The sequence below is a fragment of the Egretta garzetta genome, unplaced genomic scaffold, assembly GCF_000687185.1.
Source record: "Egretta garzetta isolate BGI_Z169 unplaced genomic scaffold, ASM68718v1 scaffold56, whole genome shotgun sequence".
Classification (NCBI taxonomy): Eukaryota; Metazoa; Chordata; class Aves; order Pelecaniformes; family Ardeidae; genus Egretta; species Egretta garzetta.
Window position 1 is genome coordinate 8,216,838 of NW_009260182.1, and position 14,113 is coordinate 8,230,950.

Here is a 14,113-nt window from a genome sequence, read left to right on the forward strand (position 1 = left end):
CTACACTCGTGTCAATGTAGGTGTCATTAAACACACATCTCCAGCAGCCAAGGGTGGTTCTGCCCCTGAAGGAGCAGCCCACAAGACAGGTCCCAGACATCCAGAGAAGGTAGGCCTTAAACTCAGGTGTTCATGGCTTGGGAAGAGGGAGGAAGGTTACTGGGTTGTGGAAGGCGTATGAAGTAATATGAGATGACGCAGACTGCACACATTGAGGAACTCATCAGTGATGTCCTTCACTGGAGCAAACACAAGCTCTGTGATAATTCAAAAGTAAGCTGTCTGGCATCTTTTCACAAAGCCCTGTCACACATGCAGTCACTGAAGGAGATTGTTACAAGTGTAGTGATCCACTGAGATCTCGCATGCTGAGGGAAAAGGGGGCTGTGGTTCACTCTCCTATGCCCATCTCACCCTTGTATCTCAGTAAAATTAGTCTAGTGTGGCTTCATCTCAGTTCTTGCACAAGACTGTCCAGGAAGTTTTGCTTCCAGGCTCTATTACTTCATTATTGTTCCTTCATTATTTCCTCTGATTGTGCTTCCAGGAAGTCACTATATGGGAGCTGGCTCCTGAGGACTAATTCTTTTGAGAGCCAGAGAACACTCTGAAGAGTGTGGTGCCCAGCTTGTTGAGAAAGTTATGTGGTGGGAAAGGCCTTTGATCCAAACCGTCCAGGGCACTGACAGCAGCAGCATCTTCTCTTGCCTGAGAAGCAGCAGAGATAGAAAGTGTATCTGCTTGTGTGTGTATGTGTATGACTGTGTCAGCCATTTGCAAGTTCTTTGTTTTTTAATTGCAGCCCAACTATCAGTCACCAATTGCCCCTTCAGCACCTTCTCAGCCTTCAGTGCCTTCTGTCTTCACGCCTCAGCCAGTGCCAGCAATGTCTATGACACCTCACCACGTTTCATCTCCCCAGGCCAGTACGGGTCCACAAACAAGTGTGTATTCCAGAGGGCCCCCCTACCCACAGTACAACTTGGGCTTGGTTCCAGCAACCATTTCAGGGCCAGGTAAGCATTGTCTGATAGTCGTGTCCACTCTCCAGCTTTTCTTAGACTAAAGCCTGCAACATGGATGGCTGCTTTACTTTCTTCCTCACAGGCCTATTGTACTTGCAAAGAACAAGTCAGCTGTCTGAGAGACTTCTCAGTGCTTCTGACACATCTAGTTCTAGTAACTTGCTGCATGTCCACTGATATTAAGCATATGTAGGGGTGGAGAAGCCACAGCTACCTTTGTGTCAGAGTTTGACTGATGTAGCCTGGGTTATGGGGGATGTGCCTGGCATGGATATTCTAGGAGATGGCTTGGAGAAGGGCAGATTTACTAGCGTGAAGAAGAGCATCAGGAGTAGTTTGCACATGAAACAGTGATGCTGATGTATTCTCTTTCTCATTTGTAGCTGCGTCACAGTCTCAGCCATTTGGATCAGTGGGAGTCAGACCTGTTGGTCCTGCTCCCTTCCCCAGCCAGCCTTCTCTGCCGGGGCAGTCCATGCCCATGGCATCTCCTGCTGTTCCACCACCTGGACCTGCCCTCTTCACTCCAGCATCAGTCCCATCCTCCCAGCTTCCTGCAGCTTGTCCTCTCCCTGTGGCAAGCCAGTCTCCTCTAGGTTTCTCTTCAGCACCATTCAACTGTCCCATGAACATGGGTTACCCTCAGGGAGGTCCTGGAGCTCCATCTACTAAGCCCCTGCCAGCAGCCAGCGTTCCTCCTCCTCCTATAGGTAAGTACTGATTGCGTGACTTGTCTGTCCAGGACACTCCTGACTGGGGTTTCCAGGATAATGGACGTGGACCTTCTGATGTCTGGTCTGTTGCCATAAAGGCTGGCTGTGGTGCTGAGGCTAACCTTACAGGCACGTTGTGCAGAGTCTTGCTGTGGTGGTGAAACACAGCAATGATGACAGTTTCATTCAGCCTGTTCAGCTGCTTTGCCCCCCAGGTTGTGGTTACAAGATGCTGTCTCTTCAGGTCCCCAGTGTATGCTGAGTAGTCATCCACTCCAGAGGCATCTGCTCTGACTGAAAGGGTGGTGGTTCCCAGGGAAAGCCTGGTGGAAGGCTTGCTGATTTCACCCCTGCTTATGTAACTTACACAAGAAGTGTATCTGAAATGCTGGGAGAGCAGGGTGCTGCTTCTCTGTCCATGAGATACCCCTTGCTTGGCTTCAGGATAAAATTCCTGTCTGCTGTGCTCTAGTTCTCTGTTTTTTACTGTTGCCATAAAGTGCTTGCCTGGGAATCACTCCTGGATTCCTCTGTGCAGTGCTCTAGACCTGGAGCATTTCCCCTCTAGGTCTGTAGTTTGAATCCAGCCCAGTGTGCAAGTTCTGTGAACTCCTTGCTAGCATGATGAAGAAAGAGTGCTGTCAGACCTAGTTCCCTCTTTCTAGTTCCCACAACATCACCACATCTGGTGCTTGTTGATTCTTTGTTTGCTGTCTCAGGGGACAGGTTTAGCCAGGCTATGGACATCCCTAAAACAAGGCTGACAATCCTTAGATTTTTGAGCAGATGCTTCTCCAAGACACGCCTATTTTGAGAGTGAAGGAACCGAGGCTTTGAGGTTTGCCTCCACCTGGAATCCTTTGCTGAGCTGTGTTTAACCATGGATAGCAAATCCCACAGACTTCACACAGTGAGGACTACGTACAAAGGCTCTAAGCTAAGGCTGGACAAATTCCTTCTGAAAAGCTCAGGGACTAGTAGTCCAGGGACATTACTCACTGAGTGAAAGTTGTTGGTGATGATGACTCTCCCACCCTGTCTTGATTTTCAGGTTTCTTCCCTTGGCTAGATCCCAACGTGGATCATGCAGGTACTACCCAGAGAAGCCTCCAGACCTGTGAGGCAGGCAATGTTGCTGCTTCCAGTGAAATGTGGGGGGCGTGCGCATGTTTTACTGTGTGTGCATGCATGCATGCTCATTGCTATTTGCTATTTCCTTGCATGCCTGGGGAGCTATACAGCTGGAGTAGTGGACATACTTGTCCTGACATACCTGTCACTAGTAAGTGACAGGTGGGGATGTTGGAAGTGAAATGAAATCATGGTGCTCATTGTGAAACAATGAGTTTGGGTACAGAAAGCAGGGGCTCCAGCTTCTTCCTTATCTACTTTCTTCCAGTCATGGAGGAATTAGAGCATTCTCAGTCTCTAGTTGCTGGGCCAGCAGGACAGGGAAGCAGCCCCTTTTCCTTTCTTGGTTCTCTAGGCAAGGAATAGGCCAGTGGTTGTAACTCATCTCTTGTTTTCTCCCTGTTACACACAGCCTTATGCATGGCTTTACTTGTGCTTGTGCTTCCCCCAGGTGGTTTGGAAGATGTGGGTCCCAGCATGAGCAGTGGTGGAGTAGAGCTTCCCAAGCAGAATTTGGTGGCCCTATTCCAAGGGGAACTGGAAAGCCCTTTTGACTTTAGTTATAGGGCAAGGTTTGGCTTTGAATCTCGGTCCATCTGCTGGGGAGAATTTGGACCATAGAGGTTTTCTGACTGATGCTTTGTACTGACTTCTCTCCTTGGGATTCATTGATGATGCAGAGTAGGTATCTTCCAGTCTACGGTGTCAGCAAGGTAAGACTCAATGTCTTGGTGGGCTGCCTCTGCACAGCGACTGCTGCTTATGCCAAAGACCATCTGCCAGGCACAGAAGATTATCTAGGGAGTCTCAGCTTTATTTAGGAAATCCAAGTACTTACACCACCAAGCAAGCCTTGCTGTCTGGAGTGGGACTCTAGAAAGGGAGTTGTCCCTTCAGCAGAGAAACAAGAGACCCCAGTGTTTCCCCATTAAAGGAAAGATGATTCCATGGCAAAGATTTCGAGCACTTCCTCAGGCTGAAGATGCACTGTGGGAATTCATTGCTGGGAAGTTCCCTTCTCCTGGCAGCATTTACCCCCAGTTTTAATGCCAGCATATGGCATGCCCAGATCAGCAGTGCAAACTGGCTTCCTTGAGAGTGCTTTCCTGCCTGCTATTATTGTTCTGGGTTTGATGGGTACTTTTCTTTAGCCTGGAAAGGGACTGTAAGATCACTCAATCTGACTGGTCAAACTTGCTTGCTTGCTTTGGAAATTCCTGAACATAATCTGAACAGCTCATGAACACTTTCTCACTAAAGCGATGAAAAGAGGTCTCCATTTGTAGAAATCCCAGGCTCCTAGAGAGCATCAGGGACAGGGTGAAGGACAGCAACATGTTGGCTGATCTTTCCGGCCAGGATAATCCCTGACTCCAGCCTGTGACGGTCTTGGTTTTCTAGTACAGGCATTGATAGAGACTACTGCCGTGGGGCACTCCTTTCAGGGTTGGTGGGAAATCCTATTTCACAAGTAGCATAGGCAAGATAGACAGAGTTTCATCCCTGCAAAATGCAGCAGGGTCCTGTTGTCTCATGTCTGATGATTAAGTGCCTGGCTTAAAGACTATAATTTAAATAGCTGTTTCCTGTGAGGATTCAAAGTGCCACTGGGTTGGAATAGTGCCAAGGACTGCTAGGCCACAGGCTCGGTGGGGGCCAGCAGAGTTCTAGGGCACAGAATCCCCAAGCTAGAAATAAGTGCCAACTTAATTAAACTACTGATCCAAACTCATCAGAGAGCGAGTCTTGAAATCATGGGAAAAGGGAAGGCAAAAAGAGGCTGCCAGAATTTTAATAATAAAGGTAATTAAAGTAATGAAGCACCTTTTGCATCTTTCCCCTGTGATTTTAAAGCTCAGTTCAGGATCAGTGGCTCATTAAGTGTGGCACTGAGCTCCAGCAATTCTGATATTGCCCCTTAGAATTATGCCACTTTCTCACAGATTATTCCTGTCTCATGGGCTTGAGGTTATTAATACTGGGGTGACAAAAGCAGCACTGGGGTTTTGTCTAGAAGTGCAGGTACCCTTACAGGACAGCAGCAGACAAGGCAGTTGGAATTTGGCCTTCGCAGAATGAAGTGTGGTCATGAGTCTTTTGATGTTATGTTGTCTGATGGATTTTTTTAATTACCTGTAGTGAGGTTAGAGACTAGGTGATACAGAAGCATCTGCTGAGACACCCCTCTGCTCCCAAGGCATTTACTGGTGAAGTCTATTCCCTTCTAGTTAGGAAGCCAGCAAATTTTGCTAAACTCTGGTTCTGCACATGCTTTAGGAAGGGCAAAATTTCAACCCATCCTTAATTGCTGTGGACTGCCACCGTGAGGCACTCCTGCGAGCGTTGGTGAGAAGCCCTCTCCCACCCGTAACATGGCCCTCACTGTGGTACCACAGGGCTAGATTCTCTGTTTGGGGAACCCCAGGAACTCCCTGAACTCTGATGTGAACACACGTGTGGGTCCCGACCAAGGTTCAGGCCTGCCTGAGGCTGACTTCTGCAGCCTGTGCAGAACGTGGAAAGCTTCAGGTAGTCACGAAAAAGCTTTCTGTATGGGAGCGGGTGTGTGCCGCTTCAGTCTGGTCAGGCGTCACCTCATGAAGCCTGTGCTTGTACTCGGATGCTAAGAATGTAATTAAGAAAGAGAAACAAGCAGTTCTTGGGCCCATGATCTAGGCCTGAAATTCCTCAGTTGAAATGGTCTGAAGGTGCAATGACAGAGGAATTGGAACCATGGGCCCTTTCGCTAAGGGAAGTTCCAAACCATGCGAGCAACCATGAATTGTTGCCATGGCCACCTTCTCAAAGTCTGACATTTGTGTCTTGTTCTCTCTCCTGGCAGCTCAGGAATCTTGGACCGATCCCTCTGCTGTAAGAGGAGGCCTTCAAAAGAAAAAGGTAAGCTTTCAGCTGCAGTATGCATTGGTTGTCTTTTAACCAGGGAGCTCCATGGAACAGATACGTTCTGATAAATGCTCCCTGTCACACTCAGCAGGTCTCATTCCATGCTGGTCTGTCTACTTCTGCATTACATGCATAGCTAGGACTGCAGTCTACATCACCTTGACCCTTTGCCATCCAAACTCACATGCCATTCTCCAGGGTGGCTGTTTTGTAACACAGTTATCATCTGTGATGCTGCATCCTCTGTCAGCACTTCACAGGCTGACTACAGTCACTTGTTGCTAGAAATACAGATTTTATCTTACCAGCTTGCTCACACACCTCTTTTGATAGTGACTGGGGAGATCACGCTCACTTCACACCTGACAGTTGGGGGCAGCATTTCCCCTCGGCACAGTCAGACCCGCAGTGATTTTCCTCAGATGCTGATACCAACTGATAAGGCACTTCTGCTGAAAGAAGCTGGGACAGGTGTAGCTGTGAGCTGCCTGCCTTGTTGGCCCTGCTGCTCTCTGCCTTGTAGTGATTGCATTGGAGGACCTGTGAGCTGAGGTTTTTTGCAACAAATGCTCTCAGTACCCCATTTTTATCACTGCTGCCTGCTGGCAGGTGTGATGAGAAGCTTCTTTGGCACCGTTCCCACCCCCCACTCCTCTTCCTTAGCTTGGAACAGACTTCTCGCCCTTTTTCTGGCAGCATAGCTGGGAACCTGCTTCAGGCTGTGCTCACTACAACAGGATTAGCCTCTTGTTAAAGCCATCTCCTTTTGATCTAACCCTGTAGGAGCGAATCTATCCTGACTCTCTGGCTTAGCAGGGGCACGATGAAGTGTTTGCAAGAGGATTCTCCCCCCATGTCGTGGGATTTTCCCCAACACTTGCTCTGTTGGACACTTTACTGCTGCTAATCTCTACATTCAGGACTCGTGCCGTTGCAGAGCCAAGGCGGCTTTCTGAGGACCAGTGCTTTCAGGGGCAACGGATCTGTTTGATTGAACAATTCCAGAGGAGTTTTCTTGCTGTTGCTTTGGCTGTTCATCTAGGATGCAAGAGGAAGGGCCCCACACTCTGAGTCAGGGGGCTGAAAGAGGAGGGATGTGTTGCACATCATCTTGAGAACTGGGCAGTCTGCAAGTTAGAAAGGAAGTCGAATTTGACTTCAGAGAGTGTAACCAACCTTCATTCCTTGGACTTGGTTTTCCTGATTTTTTTTTTTTTTTTAATTTTTTTTCTGTTCTTTTTTTCCTGGCAGTTGCCTGAGAAATTTACTCCTCCAGCCCCCATCACAGCTCCAGTAATGAGCCTGCCCGCTGAGCCCCAAGGGATCCATCCTCAGCTGTCCAGGTTGCAAGAATCTGGCCAGTCGCCCCCAGGAGCACCCAAAGAAGGCAGCCTGCAGGTACCTGGGGAAACTGGGGCATTCCCCAGTCACCAGCTCCTTGTCAAGTAGAAAAACAACTCAGCTTTTGAGATTCTTATTACTTGGCAGCTGCAGGGCTTATGTTGCTCCCTAGCCCTTAAAAGATATCTCTGCCTGAGTGTTAGAGGAATTACCAGGGTGGAAAACAACATCTGAGTACAGCTGGGAGAGAGGGAGGGAGACCAGGCAGGCTCTCAGCCTGCTGGGAGTTGGGAATCCACAGAGGCCTGAAGCTATACCACAGTCTGAAGATGATAATCTAACTCTGTGCTTGCAGGTATTCTCTTGGTTTGCGAAAGGGTGAATGAAACTCTTTCTATTCATAGTTGCAGGAAGGCAATCTCTCTGCTCCAGCCTTTCATGCTCCTGTTGCATTCATTCAGCTGCTTCTCTCTCTGTCAGTATCACCAGCTACCTGTGGAGAGGGTTGAGAGGAAGGAGGTGCCCCCTGAGCACCAGGCTCTGAAGGCCACATTTGAAGGGTTGGTGCAACGCTGCTCTGCTGTCGCCACTGATCCAGTAAGTCCTCCCTTCTCTGATCTTTGGCTTTTTTGGCCTCATAGATGTTTGACTGGTACTTTTTTCTTTTGATTGGGAAAAGAGAGGAAGAGTCTTGTCCCTATAGCCAAGTTAATCTCCATCTGCATCCTTCCTTTAGGCCGTAGGCTTGTCCATCTCATGAGAACTGAGATGCATTCTCTAACATTTAACCACTGCTTCTCATTACCTCTCTGGAGCAATGGTTCCATCCTCCTGGCTCTTTTCTCTGAGGAAAGTAGAAGAAACAGTGCGGCTAATTCAGCTTCCTTTTTCACCGACTTGATCTGTAGATAGTTCCTGCAGAGCTGATATTACCAGGTATCCTCAGAGCTTAGAGGGAAAGGCTGAGATATCCTGGCTGGAAGAGAAAGCCAGACAATCTTTCTGTCCAAGTCACTGTCAATTCTCCACCCTGGTTCCTGGGAGGCTGTTGGCATACACGTCACATTGCATGAATGTATCAGGCCAGACTGTCTGGAAGCAGAAAAGCAGAATTTGCAGCGTTGTGTTGGGTTGCTAAGCCTTCCCAGAGCTTGGGGGCACCATGAAGCCTTCCAGAATATCTCTGTTTAGTGGGGGTTGGGATGAGCACTGACCCCAAACTGCTATCCCAGAGTCAGACAATCCATGTGTAGCAGCAATTTCAGCGTGTTTGCTCTGTGCTTTATGAGAGTGCAGTGTAGCTATTTCTGGGAGATAACCTAAAGGTTCCCTCTATGGACAGAAAGGCCTCTTGGTTTGGGCTTAAGTACTTGGCTTACATGGGGGTTGAATAGCTGGGCTGGTACAGCAGTGCAATGCCCCTGAGCTCCTAAGGCTGCCAGGCCTGTCCCAGTGTTACCCAGAGCCAGGCATTTCTATCTACAGTATAATTTACCTGTGAGTGGATTATCCAAGGTGGGGTTAATGGGGTCAGTCCTACCAGAGCTTAAGTACTCTGGCCCTTTGCTTGGTGTGGGAAGGATATTCCCTCTTCTCCTCAAGGAGACCAGGAATAAGTTGCTGCTTGGGTTAGCCAGGGTGAGGCTGTCTGAATGCCCCAGGAGCCAACTAGTAGATGTTTCTCAAACTTTGGAAGTAGTCACTCTGTCCTGTGGTCTGCAAGCTCTAGCAGAATGGAGAAACGCCTAGGCTGGGAGATGGGAAAAGGGGCAAATCCAGCTTCCTGTTTTGGGGAGAGAATGCATGCATGTATATGTGCACAGTGAGGATAGGACTGGCTTGTATCACAGTCCCTGGCTGGCAGAGGCTGAGATGCAGCTGAATTGTAAGGTGCTGTGGGAAGAACAAAGAAGGGGAGGGACTGAGCAAGAACAACTTGGCTCTGGGAGAGGTGGCTTTGAAGCTCTAGCAGAGCTAGCAGTACCTGTTTCACTTCAGAAAACCCGAAGGAAGCTGGAGGATGCATTGCAGCGGCTGGAGTCTTTGTATGAGAAGCTCCGCGAGCAGGCGGTAAGTAGATGCCACCATTCCCTGTGGTCCAGCCGAGTTCCTGATCCTACCTTTGCACTGGGTTGTGGGCCTTGGTGTTTGTCCCAGTGTTACCAGCCCATATCCTCTTGGGAAAGCTAGGGGAGTGCCAAACCTTATAACGGACCTTGAATCCAGCCAGCCTTACCTCTTCTTCCTTAACCTTGGCCCAGACATAGTGTAAGGAAAAGCTGGGGAGGTATCTGCAGGGTGCTTTTACCCCCAAGAAGTATATTGGCATATGAACGGGTTCCAGATGGAAGGGGCAATTGGGGGTAGTTGTTCAGTGTGAACCTGGTGGAACCTCTGGCTTAGAAAACTCTGAAGCTGTTGATGCCAGTTGCTGGAGGGATAGCTATTGGGGAAGGAATCCTTTTAACAAATACCCTTTCCCTGAGTGTCCATGTTAGGCCTGAACAGAGACAGGATTCTGTGCTAGATGGACCTTTGACCTCCTCAGATACAGCAGATACCCAATTTAATGCTCAAACATCATTGCTAAGGACCTGTAACGCAGCCTGGGTATTAATGTTTGTTGTAGGCTGGGAAACCGAGGGAGGAAGCAGGCTATCCGTCCTGCCAGTGCTTGACTGTGTAGGTGCTGTTGGTGAGGATGAAGTGGAGAACAAGAGGGAAGGGTGTGGAGGGAGAGGGGCCTGTGGTACAGTGCTGAGCGTGCTGACTCATTTCTGCTCCCTCCCCACAGCTCTCTCCAACCATCCTCATGGGTCTCCATGAAATTGCCCGCTGCATTGAGGCTAGGAACTACCAACAGGGGCTCCTGGTTCACACCCAAGTGGTGAGCAGCAGCAGTTTCAGTGAGGTGTCTGGTTTCATGCCCATCCTGAAAGTCCTCATGACCATTGCTGGCAAGCTGAATGTGTAAAGTGTGGAGCAGCTGGAACAGTGCACACTGAGAGCTGGTGGACTTCCTCACCTGTTGATGTGCTGCAGGTTGTGGACTCTCCTTCTGACTCTGGAGAAATAAGTCTGTGCCAGTGCCTGGAAACTGTGCTGGGCCAGCATGCCTGGCCCCATCCACTCTCCAGACAGCCCACTGGTGCCTGGGACTCATGGAGACTGTTCTTTCTCTCTCTTCTTTCTTATTAGTCTGAGGCTGCTTCCCAGCCCAGGGATCTCAATTTCAGGCTGTCCAGGCTGCACAGAGATCCTCCCTCTTCCTTGTATCCCTGGCACAAAGGGGAAACTCCTTCCCTCCCAGGCTGATGTTGCTGGTTTTTAGGAGACAAACAGGGCTGGCACCTGCAGTGCCACCAGACAGAAGAGCCTCAGGCTCTGTTCCCTGCTGCAGTGTAAACTGCCTGAGTGATAGCTGGACTCCCTTGGGACCTAAGCTGGGGTGTCCCTGCTCTGTTGGGCTGCAGTGAGGATCTCTCCTCTGGTTCCTCCTCCTTTCTCATTTTCATCCTTGACTCATCCTCTCACCCCTCTGCACCCGTATCCTGCTACAACTAGGGCTAACTACCAGCCTGCTCTGGGTCAGCTTTGGTTCTCTCTTTTCACAGTCGAGTCTCCTGTTTACCCTTTATCCCTCCTCCTTTATATATTTTCCCCCATAGGCTGCAGGCTTGAGCTCTTTAAGTTTCAGGCCCCAGTGCTGATTTCCCCCTTCCAACTCCTGGGACTCTCCCATTCAGGAATACTGGCAGGTTGGACTGCTCTGTGCACTCCTCCCCAGAGCCGGTCGCATCCTGGTTTTGGGCTAAAAGCCTCCCTCTCGTGGCTCCTGGCCTTTTTCACTTCCTTTATGTTAGCACAGTTGGCCTTCTACCCACTGGCGTTATCTAAAGGCTTCCTACATCGGGCTTTTCAGGCAGTCTAGGGGCTTTAAGAGCAGCAGAGATTGTTCAAGTCCCATAAAGAATCCCCTGGAGCTACTCTGACCAGCCCAGACTTGAGCAGGGAGAGACAGCTCATTGCTCCAAGTGTGATGCATTCATTCTGCCTAAAGATATGTGCAAAGGAGGTTCGCAAAGGCCCCTTGGCACTATGGTGGTAGGAATGTGATGACTATGGTGGCAGGTGGTGATGCTGTCAGGTCTCAAGGATACGGCTGTGCTGAGGCTTTTCATCACTGTGTCATTTCCTCTGGGGTAAAATAGATGAATGAAACATATCTGTCCTGGGGAAGAAGTCTGGGAAGGCAGATGGGATTTTAGGGTACATCTGAGTGTGTGTGTCTTTCCCTCTCTTCCTCCCTCCTTGCCTTCCTCTCTCTCACCCTCTTTCATGCTAACTGGGCAGCATAATCGTTGGGCCCTAGCTGGGAGCAAGGCTTCTTCCCAACGTTTGGCTGCAGCCAGCCCCTGCTTCCTCTGCTTGCTGCTTGAGTGACAATGCCATCGTGGGCCTGCGGTTCAGTTACTTACATGAATTGGCCTGCTCTACCATGGAACTTAGGAGGGAGGAGAATCAGAGAAGGGAGGGAGAGGATGCTTCTCATTCTCTCCTTTCCAGGTCAAAGTGCCTCCTTGTTGCTGCTGTGTTGTATCTATTGCTGCGGTTTGATGCACTGAGATTGCAGAACAGTGAAATAAATGCTGTGTTTTGTGATGCTGCTAGCTTTTTTTCATAGGCTTGTCACCTCTGGCTACAGGGGACTTCCCTCAGTCTGCAGGGCCATCCACTGAGAGCTGAGTTCTCAGCTTTGGTGCAGGGGGCAACTGAGAAGGTGTGGGGCAAACCAGATTCTGGGCTCTCCTTGTGTGGTGAGAGCTCAGGCCTTACCCACTCCCTAAGGCTGTGGTGTCAGAGAACTGATCTCCAGATCGCCTGCCTCAGTTGTGACTGTTCATCTGCATTGGATAGAGGAAGGTCCCCAGGATGGCTGAGGTTCTCTTGGGGAATCACAGCAGCATTGGGGTTTTTACACTTGACATTGGGAGTTGGAAATGTGTCAGTAAGTAAACAGCGAGCCCTTGATGACATCCTCTTCTGTTGGAAATCAATGTTACACACTGAAGCCATGCCACTTAAACTGGGATGAGGATCTACCTGTGTGGAAATCAGATTTATACCATTGAATTGTCAGTTCTTACCATGAGTTAATAACTTCTGAATCTGTTGGCTGATTTCAGTTAAGCTTTTAAGGAGGTAAGAAGGCTGAAGTGAAACATCGGTACTGAGATAAAGTTGGGGGGGAATCAAACCAGCTTCTGCAAAAAGACTGGCGTAATCTCGAAAAATTTGTGTTTTCTTTTTGCTGTCAGCTGGCTAGCTAGTCTGTATGTAGAGGCCAGCCAGTCGGCACACATGGAACTCAAATATGCAGGGCTGTATCACCTGGCTTGTGGTCAGAGGACTTGGGAGGAGGTAAAGGTTGAGAAAGGTTGTTTGGATGGGAAGATTTGAAGGGCCATTGCTGGGAGGGGACCAGGGTTTATAAGAATTCTGGGGTGTTATGGACACAGCACATGCATTTGGGAAAAAACAGCCTTTGCTAGTTCTGCTGCTGGCAGAGGCAAACACCAAATCTTGCAGAGCTTTTGCAGCCCAGTCTGGGAGCAGTTAGCAACCAGTCTGGCCTCCCAACTGTCCCCCATTGGGGAGATTCAAGCTGATTTTCAAAGGCAGCACTTGTGTTATGACCCCTTCTGATGCTCTACAAGTGAGCAGGTAGCCCCAGAGGTACAAATTTGCTTAACAAGTGTATAAGGAAAGTCCTAGCTTTCCAAGATCCTTTAACAAGCCTGGTTATTTCTTAGATTCTGCCTTTCTGGATCCAGTTATAGTACCCTCCGCAGTCCAGCCCCTCTCTCTAACTCAGCCCACTTGTACTAGTGAGAAATAAGCATGGATTTTCCATGTATCTTTCAGATGCACTTGACTTTAGTTCCCTCCGGCACGCACAGCTCCCACTACCCATGGCCTCATGCAGAGACCAGCTGTTTATCCTGCCTCCGCTGCCGGTCCTTCCTCCTTGCCCCTTTGTCCCACCGTTGCTCAGTTTAGCTTCAGGTTTACCTCAGTGAGCACCGTCCCAAAATCTCTTGGTAGGGAAACCAGGCAAGGGGAGGTGAGATGACCCACTTGAGGGGCTTGTGGCAGAAGCCCCATCCCTGCGGCCCGGGTGCGGTGTGTGTCCTTGCAAGCCCCCCTGGAAAGCTGCTCCTCCATTTGTAGCACTGTCTCTGCTGGCTGGCAGAAGCTTCTGCTCTACGGGCAGCAGCTCCTCGGCGTTGCCTCCTGCCATGTGGGCACATGGTGCCACAGCGTCCCTGGACAGAGAAAGCGTTTTCTGTTGGGTGAGAAGGCCTTTGGGTTGACAAAGAATTTGGGGTGGGGTGGGGGGGGGGCGGGAGGAAAGGATCCCTGGGCACAGAGAACAGAGCTCTAATCCTGTTGCAGATAACATCATGTCTGCGGGCTAGGCTTGTGTGTGTTTGGGGGAGCTGGAGGGGCAGAGATTGTTAGGCAGTATTTGTTTGTAAAGCCACTTGCTCTGAAGATAATGCTTGCACTAACTTCTATTGAGGGAGCAGTGTGAGTCCCCACAAAGTCCTTTCCCAAAGTGTCTTTGAAGCCAAGAACCCATTGAAAGGAAGAAAGGCCAAGAGAGGGGATTAGTTTGTTCAGCAGCTGTGAATTTCAGTGGGAGGCTGATGAACTCCAAAGTCTTTGTTGAGATTTTTTTGTAAGGAGCCCTGCTGGAGGGAGAGACCCACACGGGGCCGCGGCCTTAGACAAGAAGGAATCCGAAGCGGCAGGGAGCTGTAAACGGGCCACAAGGACTTTTCCCAAACACTTTTCGGAAAAGGTGTTGTGAAGAGAGCGGAGGGGGATTAGCATGTGAAATGACACTTTCCATTGACTCCACAGAGGGGAGGGGAAAAGGGCTGGCTGGCTGATTCATTAGCATTTTGTTTCCTTCTCTATTCTGCTCCCCCAGCA

General features: G+C 49.6%; 1 protein-coding gene across 7 annotated transcripts in view; it reads left to right on the forward strand.

Moving 5' to 3' along the window:
- SEC31B (SEC31 homolog B, COPII coat complex component) overlaps positions 1–14,097 on the forward strand; it is a 39,567-nt gene extending 25,470 nt beyond the window's left edge. For 3 of the 7 annotated variants that reach the window (XM_035897370.1, XM_035897369.1, XM_035897368.1), the window contains exons 20-28: positions 1–109; positions 803–1,016; positions 1,409–1,735; positions 2,790–2,828; positions 5,712–5,767; positions 7,025–7,171; positions 7,595–7,711; positions 9,113–9,184; positions 9,909–14,097. In XM_035897370.1, the coding sequence (XP_035753263.1) occupies positions 1–109; positions 803–1,016; positions 1,409–1,735; positions 2,790–2,828; positions 5,712–5,767; positions 7,025–7,171; positions 7,595–7,711; positions 9,113–9,184; positions 9,909–10,088 (1,261 nt within the window). In that variant the 3' untranslated portion in view covers positions 10,089–14,097. The remainder of the gene's footprint in view (positions 110–802; positions 1,017–1,408; positions 1,736–2,789; positions 2,829–5,711; positions 5,768–7,024; positions 7,172–7,594; positions 7,712–9,112; positions 9,185–9,908) is intronic. The other 4 variants (XR_004842411.1, XM_035897371.1, XM_035897372.1 and 1 more) reach the window with 4 other exon arrangements.
- Positions 14,098–14,113: the final 16 nt, after the last annotated feature.